Here is a 15,828-nt window from a genome sequence, read left to right on the forward strand (position 1 = left end):
TTTATCGAATTTTTTTAAATATATCAAAATTCATAATTGTTTTATTCTCTATAAATAGACATTCATATTGATATATTTTTAAGATAAAATAATTTTTTTTTTTAGAGTTTCAACTATCGTTATTCATAAGTGAATAAAAATGCATCAGATTTTTACTACAGTACATTCGTTATTCACTTAAGAATGAAATGTATACTTAACTTTTTTACAGTTTAAATATCATGCATATATGAATATAACATATAATAAAGTTTTCTTACCTAAAATATACTTTTTTATATCATCTGTCGCCACATGTTATATTTTTATATGAATAAAACATGTATTAGTTATCGTCATATGTTATATTTGTATATGAGTAAAACATTTATAAGATTTTTATTACAGTTCATTTATTATTCATATAAGAATTAGTATAATGTTAATAAAAGACGAAGCGTTTCGAAAATTTGAACTACTTATTTATATATGTATAACAAATGAACTGTAACAAAATTATGATGAATGTGTTTTTCATAAATGAATATAACTTATGAGGAAAACTAATACACGTTTTTATTCATATATGAACATAACAAGTGACGATAGCTGATGTAAATTGTAAAGAGTTCATTATATTTTATATTCATATGTGAATGATACTTAAACTATAAAAAAAAATTAATAATATTTTTTATTCAAAAGTGAATAACGAATGTATTGTAGTAAAAATCTGATTCATTTTTTATTCATATATGAATAACAACGGTGAAACTATAAAAAAATTTGTTTTATCTTAAAATTATATGAATATGGATATTTATTTATATAGAATAAAAAGATTATGAATTTTGATATGTTTAAAATCATTTTTTAATAAAAATAGCTCCTTAAAATTTAAAAAAACAAAAAAAAATTATGTTTTTATATATATTAAGGTAATGATTAACATAGTTTCAGAAAATATGTTTTGTTGGAAAGCACACGTGTGTCCGTTACCAATTTCCGTCGGTACAATAAAGGGTTTTGCGGCAAAAATAAATGATTGGCTCTGAATGATTCACCATTCTCTACATTTTTAATTTTCTCAATTGAACTTATCTCTCCCTCCTTCTCTCTCTCTCTCTCTCTCTCTCTCTCTATATATATATATATATATATATATATATATATATATATATATATATATATATATATATATATATATATATATATATACTAGTTTATAACCCGTGAGAACCACAGTTATAAAATTAATTAAACTTTCAAATTAAAAAATCAAATTTATCAATCAATTATTTTAAATAATTTAATACTTAAGAGATATTTTTTTAGTTATATAAAATTATAATTGTTGATTTAAGTGAATACGTAAAGTTATATCACCTTAAAATCTATATTAATTTTATTTTATTTTTTAATCTAATGTTATTAATATAATATAATTAAAATGAAAAAAATTTAAAATTTAAAATTAATGTAATTTGGGTGGGAAATTTAAATTTTGAATTTGAAATGGATAATTAATATGTTGACAAGTGACATGATAGAAGACGTATAATATTAATGAGAAGTTCTAATATAATGACACTTGTCAATATGAGAATACACCTATTCATTTATTAGAATATATATATATATATATATATATATATATATATATATATATATATATATATATATATATATATATATATATATATGGCAGTTTATGAACATATTTTTCAACCCGATTTTGTGATCTTGTATTTGAACATTTTTTTATGGCAGTTTATGACAAATTTATAGTGGTTGCGAAACTATTTTATGACAGTTTTTTTATAATTTATTCTGCCAGCTTCATACAAGGGTGATATACCCGTTTTTGATCATTTTATGGTACACATATTATATCATCTTCTTCATTCTCTGTTCCTGATCTTATAATTTTGTTTATCTCATACTGAGTTTTATCCAATTAGATATCTTCGAGTGTATCCTCGAAATGCTTTAATCTGTGGTTGTAATTTACAACTCTTAGTAGTCTAAGGGGAAAATTTGTATTTGTGTCTTAAACCCAGTTTTTTCATTCTGTATCTGAACCCATTTTTAGTGGCAATTTATGACAGAATTATAGTGGTCGCGAAATTGTTTATGGCAGTTTTGTGACAATTACTTCTTTCAGTTTTCAGACGCTGGTGATATACCCATTTTTTATTATTTTTTAGTACACACTCGTATAATCTTCATCATCTCTGTTCTTGATATCATATTGAGTTTTATCTGATTAAAGATTTTCGAGTGTACCCTCGAAATGCTTTAATATGAAAGTGTAATTCACAACTCTCAATAATCCAAACATTCTAAACACCCCGATTTTCTAACACTTCTGACATAATGTAACCAAAAATGATATATATATATATATATATATATATATATATATATATATATATATACTATAATTATGATTGTCTTTCACTTTCTTAGCATGATAATAATATCGCCTTGACTGGATTTGATGTCTCGCATAACAAACTTGTAAACTATTGGTAATCTCATTGATTTTGAAATACAATAAGTACAATGGTTTAAATACAAAAATAATCTCCTAGCAATATGGAGATATAAAAAGGGAAATACTAAGAGAATTACAACATAGATATATTTTTTATTAAGGAAAATTATTTACTAATACCGCCTTCAAGCATACAATTGAGGGACCAACTCATAGTTTGCCATGAAAGAAATCAAACAGGGGGTAGGGGATAAGCTCTTGGTGAAGATATCTGCCACTTAGAGCTTGGTTGGAATGAACCTAGTTTATAATTTCTTTAAGTAGATGAGTTTACGAATAAAATGATAGTCAATATCGATGTGCTGGGCTCGTTTGTGGGATACCAGATTTTGACTAAGAAATAGAGAACTTTTGTTGTGACAAAGAGTATTCGGACAATCAGATCACAAAGCATGAAGTTCACGAAGAAGGTAAGTTATCAACATGACTTCGGTGGCTGTGTTTGCCATTGCCCAATATTCATTCTGATTCACAACTAGAACGTGGGACTATGAGCTATTTCTTTATACTCCAAGAAACAAGATTTCCACCCGAAAAAATTTAGTAGCCATAAGTAGATCGACGAGTTTCTATACACCATGACCAATCCGCATCCGAATATCCCACCAACCTGGTGGAAGACAGCTTATCAAAGGTAAGTTTGTAGGATAAAGTACTGATGCGTGTATAAGTACCTACTAGTTTTAAATTTATAAGCTAACGAACTTAACTAGTTAGAATGCACCCAAACAGTGTACCTAGTCAAATTTTAGAATAGTTGTCGATCACAGGGAACAAATTTAATTTTCTAACCTAATGACGACTAAATTAATCTAGAAGCAAGCAAAGTTAAACTAGTTTTTATTTGATTTTTCAAGTTCAGACAAACTTAAGCACTTTGATAACGATTTTAATCAATATTCTAAAAACACTTCCATTTAGTTCGAATCCACTTTTCCTTTATGGTTAGCTACTAATTATGGATTATTAAAGTTGGTCACCAATTATTTTTGTAATTAGCAATTCAAGTCCAAATTTACTAATATTTTCATCAATTCATGGATTATTAAAGTTGGTCACCAATTATTTTTGTAATTAGCAATTCAAGTCCAAATTTACTAATATTTTCATCAATTCATGAACTACCTTGTATGGTCATACATAAGCAAAACACAAAATTAATTATTAATTATTGATGGGCTATGTAAGATTTATCTAAACAAACACAATTATGGTCATAACTTATGTTCTCTAGCATAACTAAATTAGCTACTTTGATCACTTCTCTAAGATTTGGTCGATCCCAGCTCTAGCAATTTAATAGTCGATAAACTACTAGGTAACAAGTTCATGTAATTTAATGGTCACTAAGCTACACATAACCTAAATTCGAGCAATCGAAGTCACAAATATTAACATGCTAGGTAATGATAATCAAATACAAGCATAAAACCAACTATTAAAATCCATAAATTTGATAACTAAACCATATAGTTAAAGTTTCATCTAGCTAAACGAAAGCAACTAGATTCAGCTACTCATGGCTGAAAACATAAAACAAATCTCAACATAAATTGACATGATTAAAGTAAACCACACCAATGTAATGATATGTTCTTCAATCTATTGATCTCCAAGTAAATCTCCTTCCAAATAATGTTTTTGTGCACTTTCTAGACTCTAAATTTGGGTTCTCAGAAAATCTCTCCTCCAGAAAACTCTCCCAAAAGCTCCTTATATCGTAAGAGTGAAGGAATATTTATAGATTTGGAAAAGTCATAGCTCATGTCATAAAGAATTGGTGTCTCACGTCATGAGCTCGGTAATTATCCGCATTGGACAAGGATTCTGACTTCCCGTATGCTAATCTTCTAGAATACCTTCCTCACGTCGTAAGAACTGATCCCTCACATTGTGAGTTGGGTTTTTTCGCTAACATTTCCTTCTTTTAAGCTCTAATTCGCCAAAGTTCCAATTCTTGTCAATTTCGGTCCTTTATCTTCAAGAGTGTTCATTTTGGCTGTAAAATACAATTTAATTCAATAAGTACCAAATATCTTTGCAAATAACCAAAATATTAATTAAAATGTACTAAAATATTGCCTAAATATGTGTATAAATATGGAAATATCAAGTACCTTTCACACAACGAAGGATGCGTTTCACTAATTAAAAGTGAGAGGTAGTTAGAGACTATAGAAACTGACTTGCCTAATTAATCGTGTATGAGATGTGTGATTTGGTAATCGTGAGATACTGAAGTTTTCCAACAAGAGACTCATATGGAGTAGGGTCATGGAATAGAGTGTCTTGAGAGCTAAATATGTCGGCAAGTGTTAAAGATGTGCCAACTAGTTTGGCATCAAGGAGGCCTGCCCTAGCACGAACATCATGGGCATACTTTGCTTGACTTAGAAAGAGACCAGAGTCAGTGTAGCTCACTTCAAGTCCCAAGAAATAGTCAAGTTGTACCAAATCTTTGATAGAGAAATCTTTGTGAAGACGAGTCATAAATTGTTTAATGGTTGATTTATTATTCCCAATGAGAATGATATCATCTACATAAACGAGCAGATAGATGAGGCACGAGTCTCGCTTGTATACGAATAAAGATAGGTGAACACTAGAGATGAGATTTAAAACCGGAAAACCGGACCGGAACTAGAACCATTAGAACCGGAATATATAGAACCGGTTCCGATTCCGGGTTTAAAGAATGGATTTATCTGGGTCCCGAGTAATCCGGGGTTAGGTTCATCGGGTCCAGATAAACGGGGTTTAAGAACTGGAACCGGTGTTAGGAATTGGAACCATTTTTAGGGGCCGGAACTGGAATCACTTTTAAGGGTCGGAACCAGTTTATGTGAAAAGTTTAAAACATGTATATCTCATTCGTTCCAAGTCAGATTGACATGCCATTTTTACCAACGAGTAGTTTAGAGTTTATACATGATTTTAGACTATGATGTTTTCATTTTTAGTTTTATATTCATTGACCTACAGTCCCCCCAAAATCAAGATATCAAAGTTGTATGTTTTTAGTTTTTCAGCTTTTTGTATTCTATGAAAATTTTAAAACATGCATATCTAATTCGTTTGAAGTCGGATTGACATGGGCTTTTTTCTAATTTTAGCTTAGAGTTAGTAGATGATCTTAGACTCTAACTTTATCATTTTTAGTTTAATATTAAATGAATTACAGTACAACGAAGTTGGGATATCAAAGCTGAAAATTTTCAACTTTTCAGCTATTTGTTTTTGTACTTTGTATTCTGTGAATATGTTAAAACATGCATATCTCATTTGTTTAAAGTCTTATTGACATACGGTTTTTTTCTAGAGTGTCGTTTAGAGTTTGTACATAATTTTAAACTATAATTTTGTCAAATTTGGGTTCATATTCAATAACTTACAGTCTCCCGAAGTCGAGATATCAATATGAAAATTTTAAAATTTCAACCCACTAAGTAGCAAGTAATTACCAAAAAATATGGTTTTTCCGGTTCTAAACTCACTTTACCCGGTTCCACCCTACCCACTTTGATGTTTCCGGGTTTTCTGGTTCTAGACCCACTTTCCTCGGTACCATACCCAGAACCAAACCGGAACCAGTTCTTATATATCGGTCCTACAAAATCACGTTAACTGGTTCCAGGTCCATCCGGGGCAGGTTTGGACCCACTTTCACCCTTAGTTGACATGGCTACATGTGAAATCAATGTGAACAATAAAATTGATAAGTCTTAGAAAGCAAACGTTTGGTTCTTGTCGTAAGCCGTATAAAGCTTTCTTGAGACAACATACATAATTAGGGATACGAGAGTTAATGAAACTTGGGGATTGTTCCATAAAAACGGTTTCAGTAAGATCGACATCTAGGAAGGAATTTTTAACATCTAACTATTGTAAATTCCATTGATGGATAATAGCTAATACCAAAACGATTCGAACAATGGAAGCCTTGACTACCAGACTAAAAGTGAGGGAATAATCTAATCCCAAAACCTGAGTAAATCCTTGAGCAACAAACCAAGCCTTGTAACGATCAACTGACCCATCAGATTTATATATTTTTTTTCCTATAGACCCATTTAGATCCCAGGACATTTGAATTATTAGGTCGAGGAACAAGATCCCATGTATGATTCTTATGCAAGGCATCCATTCCTCACGCATTGCAGTCATCCACTTCAAATGTTTAGTAGTTGTTTTAAACCCCTTAGGATCTTTTTAAGCAAATAATGTGTGGTATAAAGGACCGAAAGTAAGTATTTCAATATCAACAATGTATCGTGGTTTGTGTACACCGACACATGATCAAGTTATCATTGGATGCAAGAAATAAGTTACAACGGATTTGGATAAAGGACGTAAACCGATAACAGACCCAAGTTGGTAGGTGATAGATTTTGTCAGGTTAGGACCCTGAGTAAAAACATGGGATGGTTGGGTTTAAGGTAAGGTAGTGGAAGCAGGTTGTGGTTGTGGCTCATTTTGGCAAGGATGATGGGTATATATGTAGCAGAAGGGTGTGGTAGGGGAGTTATTTTGTGATGAATTGGTGGGTGGTAGATTAGGTTTGGTAGAAGGTTAGAAACAAAGTGTGGATGGATTGAATTTTTGATGTTTATAGGTTGGTGAAGTGGGATGAGCTACAACTTATAGTGGTCAAGAGTTTTTAAATGAATTTTGAAAAATAATCAAAAAGTTGGAGAATAAAAGTTTAGTGTCATCAACCGGAGGGATAATACCACTAAAAGGAAAAACCTCCTCATCAAATTGTGCATGACATGTAACATAAACCCGATTTGGAGATGGATCAAGGCAACGATATCATTTATATTTTAGAATATATACAATAAAGATACTTGAGGCACTTCTAGAGGAAAGCTTGTGGTGGGTATAAACATGAAGATAAGGGAATACATGACAACCAAAATTTCAGAAAATTAAATATGAAGGTGGTTGATTGAATAAATGCTCATATGGAGACTTTTTTAAGAGCAATAGTGTTGGTAGACGATTGATGTGTGGCTGATATAAATGCATCAGCCCATCAGAAAGTAGGTTCATGTGCATTAAAAAGCATTGCAAGCCCGGTTTCAGTCGCAGAACGATCTTGTGCTCGATCTAACCATTTCGTTGAGTCATATGCAGATAAGAAAGGTGATGATTGATCACATTGTTGAGTAATACCTTTTGAACAAGATTATTAGTAACTTCTTTTCCACAATTACTTTGTAAACATTTAACCTTTCAAGAAAAATATGTGCGCACAAAGGTTAAGAAAGCGACCAATACATTGTAGAATATGATTTGGCCTTAAGAGGATAACACCAACTAAATATTGAATGCCACATAATATAAGTAATCATCAGTTGAGATAATAGGAGTCGGTCCCCGTAAATCACAATGAATCATATCCAACACATGTGAATAACGTTTGCGATTTTTCGTAAAAGGTAATTTATGAGTTTTGGACAAATGACAAGATGAACAAATACTTGGTTTCAGTAACAAAGAAGTAATAGTAGATGTACATGCTTATTTAACAAAGAAATAATATCAAATGAAACATGACCAAAATGATCGTGGCATTGTTCATATGAAGCTCAAAGATGGTGTGAATTGACAACCGCTATAAATGCCTTTTGTCATTGTTCAAGAATGTAAAACCCATTCTTGTATTTACCCCTTACTAATGCCTCTCGAGTTTGACAATCCTAGATTTAAAAGAAAGTATTATAACATAATATGTCAACGGGGAAATTAGATGTGAGTTTACTTTCAGAGGGAACATTTTTGGTGGGATGGGGAACCACCAAAACATCTAGAAGAGGCAGCCTATTATTAATAGAAGCTTTTCCAGTATGTGAAATTGGTAAAGAGTTACCATTTCCAAATGTAACTTGATAAGGAACTAAGTATGGTATGGAGGTTGAAAGACCATATGGAATAGACGTCATATGAGTAGTTGCCCTAGAGTCAATATAACCGAGTTTTTAGACATATGACATTTACAGTAAAAATGTGTGTGCCAAGTTAGCATCTAAAATAGGTCCACATTAGGCAAAAGAAGATAAATTTGGACATGAATATGCATAATGACCTTATTTCAGGCATAATTGGAAATGGGGTGGTCGACGAATACGACCACCACCAGACGAAGTAGAATCACCACGTGATTTTCCATGAGAATTAGATGAAGAGCCTGTAAAAGAGCAGTGACTATCAGCAAGAAAAGCAGGTTGTGGGGCTAGCGAATTGTGAATAGACTACGAAAACAGGTCATGCCTTTCTACCTATGCTAAAAGATCCTAAAATATAGACCGAGGTTGGACAACCCTTGTAACAATGGCGAAGGTCTAAAAAATTGAACCCATACCGCAAAGAAACCAATGGCATGTCATCACTAAACGGATGTTCGATAGCAGCAAGTTGATCACAAATAACTTTAATCTTACGACCATATCATGACATAGAGGTTGTGTCATTTTGAGGCTAACGAAGAGAGTCAAGTCGTGTATACATACGTTCCATATAAGATTGTTGATAGGTAGATTGAAGCGTGCACCATACCTATCGAGCAATTGAGAGACTCAGAGCCTTAGTCATTGATTCTTCCGTTAGGGAATCCTGAAGGAGAAAAAGAAAACGTTGATCTGCATCCATCCAAGCCAAAAAAAAACTAAGGTTCAGAGATGAATTTTCACTGACAGTGGTAGTCTCAGGCAGTGACAGAATAGTAAGATCGAGATGGCCTAGGAGATGCTGATAAGAAAAAAAGGGTGTCATCTGGTTCTTATATAGAAGGTAATTATCGGAAGAAAGTTTAATGTTAATCATGTGTAAAAACGTATGAGGGGAGGGTAGGTCCATTTGAAACAAAAGAAGAAGAAGAAGAAGAAGAAGAAGAAGAAGAAGAAGAAGAACCGGTCATGGCGACAAGGAGACCACAAAATATATTTAGGGAGGGGAAGGTCCGAATAGTTATGCTGTACCACGTCAACTATTGGAAATCTCAATGATTTTGAAATTCAATACATACAATGGTTTAAATACACAAATAATCTCCTAATAATATGGATATATGAAAAGGAAATATTGAGAGAATTACAACAGAGATATATTTTTCATAAAAGAAAATTATTTCCTAATAAAACTAATGGCTCTAAATGACTGCTTGTTCAAACGATTGTTTATGTTTTTTTAACAAACTGTTCAACAATTGAACTTCATGTTCAACAAAATATTTATGAACCATTTGTCAATAAGTTTGTTTATGCTCGTTTATTTAATAAATGAATGAACTGATGGGTTTTCTAGGTTATAATATAAAGATTTGCACAACAGAATTGACATAAAACAATTTATGGGTACGTGCAACCTAGAGATTTATGGATTTTCTCATTCTAGGAACGTACTTATAAAACAATGAACTAATATATGTATAATAAAACTTTACAAGAATTAGAACACATATCTTTGTTGCAATCAAATACAACAAACTAGATCTTCAATTTTTCCTTTGGAAAGCTAGCACCAATAATGTGGATGTCTCTAGTGACTCACACCCAAAACCCTAGGAACAAAATATAGGAGAGAGGAGGGAGGAAGAGATTTCAATTTCTTGCTCTTAAAGACTATGGTTCAAAGTGGCTAACCAATGTCCTTATTTATAGTTGGTGGAAACCCTAATTTGAATAATAAAATAATAATATTTTAAACTTATTCAGATCAGTTTCCTTATCAGCTATAAGAGGCTTACAGAACCCTTCTGGATCCACCCTAAAACCGTCTTCCCTATAAGAGAGTTCTAGAATGCCTTCCTTGTTTAATAATTATAGAATTGCAATTCACTTATTTCACCTTTAATTAATTATAATTAATCTAAAATTAATTTCCAGTTAATTCTGACTAATTCTAAATTAATTCTTAACCATTTCTAATTAATTTATTAACCAAATAATAAATTAACAAATTATTTCCTCACTCTTCTAAAATTGTTTCTATCTATTTCTACTTCTTGAGGGCAACCCAAATACTTTGCTTTTATTTTATAAGGTTATACCAATTTAGTTATGATTTCAGACACCTAATCTAACATGAACATTTTTCTCTTACTAACTAAACGCTCTCATTTAGGGAATAAACTTTTTTCTCAAACTACCACCAAAGAAATAAATGGATATATTATATTTCTTGATAATGGTATGATAACAAGGGAAAGCAGGCATACATAAAGACCATTATTTGTAAAGCATGAGAAGATAAATTGACAATCCTATGTCCATGAGCATATAACAAGTGGTGGAAAAAATGTGTTATAGATTTAGGAGTAGGATTAGTGGATCGTAGAGTTTTATTGCTCTTTTAGATTTCTTCTCTCTCAAACAATTGTTCTCTATAGTGAATAATTAGTCATTTTGGTTCATCAATTTTTTTTTCTACTTATTCCTTTCACAAACAAATTCAAACTCACAATCGGCACAACATGCTTAATTAATGGTCTCCCTCTCAGTTACAAACAAAAGCATGTTATGTCCAATACCATACCCTCCTTAATTCAAATTATTAAACAAAAATTTAAAATGTCCAGGAACTCGCCAAATTATTTTATAAGAACATATTTTTGATAGCTATTATATTTTATAATCTATGCAAGGTTTCGATCTTACTTCTGAATATAAGATCGCTATATAATATTTAAGGAAATGTACTTACTTGAAATTCAATTGCATCCTCAATTCCCTCGATGATTGTTTCCATTGTAGGTCGTTCCCGCAAGGTTAAGCTTATACACCGCCATGCAAGTTCTTTGAAGGCATGAAAAGAACGGTTATCAATTTGATCTTTTATATCACGATCTATTAATATCTCGAGTCCCTTCTTATAGTTGCGTCGGACCAGACTTATCATGGGTTTTGGGCCATAAGCCAGCATTCCAGTCAACATTTCCAACAACACGACACCAAATGAATACACGTCAGATTCTCTACTGAGGGCATTGGTTTCTCGGTAAAGGGGATCAATATAGTAGTTGGTACCCGCAACTTTTGTATAGTATTGGGTATCATATTGGTTTTCGGTGCCTTCTTTTGACAAACCAAAATCACAGAGTTTGGCTTCAAAATTTTCATCTAATAATATATTGGCGCTCTTAATGTCTCGGTGTATTACCCACTTGTCCTTACCTAGACGCGAGTGAAGGTAGTCAAGTCCTTTTGCTGCCCCTAAGCAAATCTGGAGGCGTTGTGACCATGTTAGGAGACTCTTTTTATTCGGGTTGTTGAGATGATGATCAAGGCTTCGTATTTGGAAATAATAATCATTTGATCGTCTTCATCACAGTAACCGACGAAAGGGATGATGTTTTGATGGTGAAAGGAGGAAAGAAACTTTACCTCATTACTGAACTCCGTCTCTCCTTGGTGGCCTTTTGGATCAAGGCATTTGATGGCAACTATGCAATTAGCCCAATATTCCGAGAGTTGTGCTTTGTATACTTTACCATATCCACCATCTCCAATAGGAGTTTCTTGACTAAAGTCTTTGATGGCCAAGTTGATCTCCTTTAGTGAAATTCGAAAACTTTCGAGGTTTTGATGTTGGATGCTTTGTGTGGCTATGGTAGAAGCTGCTTCGTAGTGGTTCTGTGAATTTAAATAAATTGAAGTTAAGTCTCACTAATATTTCAATGTATGCCATGTATATAGGCAAAATTTATGAAAAATCATTGTTAATAAATTCTTTGAAATCAACGGAGAAAATGGATTTCCTTTTAAAATTTTCCATAGTCTTATTTCTTGTTCATAAAGCTGGATTTCCTTAAATAACTATTAAAAATTCTTACTTGTATATCTTGTGCTTCCTCAATCCTCTTTACAATCCTTTTAATTGTAGGGCGATCCTCTAAATTCAAACTAATGCATCGATACACAATCCTTATAAACAAACGAAAAGACTGGCTATGAACTTGATCATGTATAAGAGGATCAATCAAGACGTCCAGTCTTTGATCATCATAGTGGTGCCGAACCAAATTTACGAGAGTCTTTGGTCTATCATCACCAATGCTCTTTCGATGATGAGCCTTCATCCCACTTAACATTTCTAAAAGTAACACCCCAAATGAGTACACGTCTGATTTTGTGTTGGTGAGGCGACTTTCATTGTAAATAGGATCTGTGTAGTATGAGATACGTTCAAGACGGTTATAGACTTCTGGTTGATTTCGGTCTACTAATAGTGACAAAGCAAAATCACTAACTTTTGCTTGGTGATCTTCATCTAACAGTATATTTGAGCCCTTTATGTTTCTATGAATTACTACACTTTTCTCCTCAAAACATGAATGAAGATACTCGAGTCCTCTTGCTGCCCCTATGCAGACTTTTAGACGTTGTGCCCATGTTAGGCAATGCCTCTTGTTGGGTGTAGGTTCATGGAGATGCTGATCAACGCTTCCATTGATTGCATAATCATAAACTATAATCTTCTCTTCGCCTTCATCACAGTAACCAATGAAACCAATGATGTTTTCATGGTGGAAACTGGAAACCATCCTAAGCTCATTGTGGAACTCGTCCTCTCCGTGGTAGCTCTCCTTATCAAGACGTTTGATGGCAACTAAACGGTTTTGCGAGAGTTCTCCTTTGTAGACCTTACTTGATCCACCACCTCCAATATATCTTTCCTGACTGAAGTTTTTGGTGGCCAAGAGAATGTCTTTCAGTGGAATTACAGAGCTTTCAAGGCTTTGATGCTGGTGGCTTGGTGCTGTATTAATGGTTGAAGATGCTTCGGGATTCTGAAATATAAATGGAACTGAGTTCACTTAGATATATTAAGACAACAATATGAAGGCTCCAACCACGCAAGAAAATGAAACAGCGGGACCATCCGTGTAACAAATTAAAGTTAGAGACGAGACTAGCGAATCTGAGAAACCACGGGGATCGTTCATGTAATTTTGTTAACAGTTGTCAGTTGACATAAAGTGATAAAACTTCGTGGTCATGACAAAATTGTAAACCGTTTGTGGACTGAATAAACTATTTCTCTGTAGAGCTAGAAAATGTGTATTGGTGTGGGAATCTATATGGTTTAAGTGTTGAAAATTGTTTCAAATTTCTTGGAAAAGTTTTCAAAACAATAGGTGGAGTTTTCATTTTTAATAGAAAATTTAGAAAATATGTTTTGTTAAAACAGATGACTTTTAATTTTATATTTTAGAGAACTAGAAAACCTATGTTGTGTGGGAATCTATATATTTTAAAAAACTTTTGAAATTTAGGAAAAAAACTCCAAAACAATGTTTTTCAGTTTTTTTCAAATTACTTTTAATTTAGAAGATTAAAAATTTATTTTTTCTTGCAATATTATTTTTTGAAAAAATAATAAACTAAACACTTTTTGGGACCCAAGTTATCCTAATTTCGTCTTGATCAGAATCGTACATTTTACAATGAAACAAATCGCCCCCAATAAAAAAAGGAAAGTAGAGAAATTAAGGATGCGTTTGGTTGTGGAAAATTTTCTATTTTTTCAGGAGAATTTTCTAAGAAAAACGGAAATTTTAAAAACTAGAAAAGTGATTTTATACAGTTTTCTGAAGTTTTTAAAATTTCTAAGATTGAAAATGAAAACTCCACTGTTTCCGACCAAACACGTTTTTTAAGCTTTTCATTGAAAATTGAAAATAAAAACCCAACTCTATTTTTTGAAAACATTTTCTTGAAAAATGAAAAACAATTTTTCACAACCAAAGACATCCTAAAATTATGGTGTTGTCCTATTTATGATTGTTTTCTTTCTTACATATTAAACTAGATTTCCTTCAAAATATTTGAATGAAAGACTTACTTGAATATCCAGTGCTTCCTGAATCCTCTTGATGATCGTTTTCATTGTAGGGCGATCCTCTAAGTTCCAGCTAATGCATTGATACGCAATTTCCTTAAATATATGGAAGGAACGAATGTTTACTTGATCTCTAATATCAGAATCAATAAAGTTGTCTAGTCCATCTTCATAGTAGCGTCGGACCAAACTTATGAGTGTTTGTTTCTGCTGATTATCTCCAAAGCTCCTTGGTATGTAAGCGAATGTTCCATTCAGCACTTCAAACATTACAACCCCAAATGAGTAGACGTCTAATTCTGTGTTAACATTTCCGCCTTCCTTGTAAAGGGGATCCAAGTAAAATGAAGTACCAGTGGCCCCATTTTGAGAGACTTGTTGCTGATTTTGATCTATTAGTATTGACTGATTAAAACTACGAATTTTTGCTTTGAAATTATCATCTAACAAAATTTTTCCAGATGTAATGTCTCTATGTATTAATGAGCTGCCCTTTCCACGACCCGAGTGAAGATACTCAAGTCCTACTGCCGCGTCTAGGCAAATCTTGAGACGTTGCACCCATGTTAGGGATCTCCTCTTATCTGGGTTGTAGAGATGTTCTTCAAGGCTATTATTGACAGCGTATTCGAAAACTGTTATCATCTCATTGTCTTCATCACAGTAGCCGATGAAAGGGATAATGTTTTCATGGTTGAAGATGGATGTCAACTCAATTTCAGTTTGGAAGTCATGCACAGCGTCCCTAAAATTGCGTCTGACAGCAACTGTGCGGTTTTGCCACCGTTCTGAGAGTTGTCCTCTGTAGAAGTCACCAAATGATCCACGACATCCAATACGATTGGTCTGAATGAAGTTTTTGGTGGCCAAAAGTATCTCCTCCAATGGGATCCGATACTCTTCTAAATTTACTCTTGAAGAAGACATTGTTTTGTAATATTGGTGAGACTATGTATGATTATGGTACCTTTGGTTAGGGATTAAATAGATTCGCGCTTGCGCTTCTACTTATATTGCATTTAGCTTGAAACAACTGTCATATAAAATTGATAATAAGACAAAATATATATTTTGTGGCAGATATATCTCCCACCTAACGTACCCCTTGGATTTGATATTGTCTAATGGTAATGATGAGATCGCTGATATGCTTATGATGTGATCATTGATTCGCTGATCAGTTTTGACAATTAATAAATTAATATAGAAGGTTTATGAGTTATGACTTTATATTATTGCATGTCTTCATGATCAATATTGAAATTAACTTTATAGTTGCATATGTATCTTGTATAGTGTGTTGCCGATTTAGCGTCTGTGTATGTGTATGTGTATGCATATGTAATATGTTGGTTGTTAAATGTTAATCATGATTGTCATTTGTCTATAGCTGAAATTCATGAATACATACACATCAATTAGATATAGTGTATGACTGTTATTATTATATG

General features: G+C 32.6%; 1 protein-coding gene across 1 annotated transcript; it reads right to left on the bottom strand.

Moving 5' to 3' along the window:
• Positions 1 to 4,017: 4,017 nt before the first annotated feature.
• LOC145160842 (uncharacterized) lies at positions 4,018 to 15,373 on the bottom strand. Its single transcript, XM_079080206.1, has 5 exons — positions 14,381 to 15,373; positions 12,369 to 13,325; positions 11,920 to 12,168; positions 11,240 to 11,758; positions 4,018 to 4,535 (listed from the first exon to the last, which is right to left on the bottom strand). The coding sequence occupies exons 1-5, from the start codon at positions 15,302 to 15,304 to the stop codon at positions 4,527 to 4,529; spliced, it is 2,658 nt and encodes an 885-aa protein (XP_078936332.1). The 5' UTR covers positions 15,305 to 15,373; the 3' UTR covers positions 4,018 to 4,526.
• Positions 15,374 to 15,828: the final 455 nt, after the last annotated feature.

Source organism: Lactuca virosa, chromosome 1, assembly GCF_052849685.1.
Source record: "Lactuca virosa cultivar CGN04683 chromosome 1, Lactuca_virosa_CGN04683_v6, whole genome shotgun sequence".
Taxonomy (NCBI): Eukaryota; Viridiplantae; Streptophyta; class Magnoliopsida; order Asterales; family Asteraceae; genus Lactuca; species Lactuca virosa.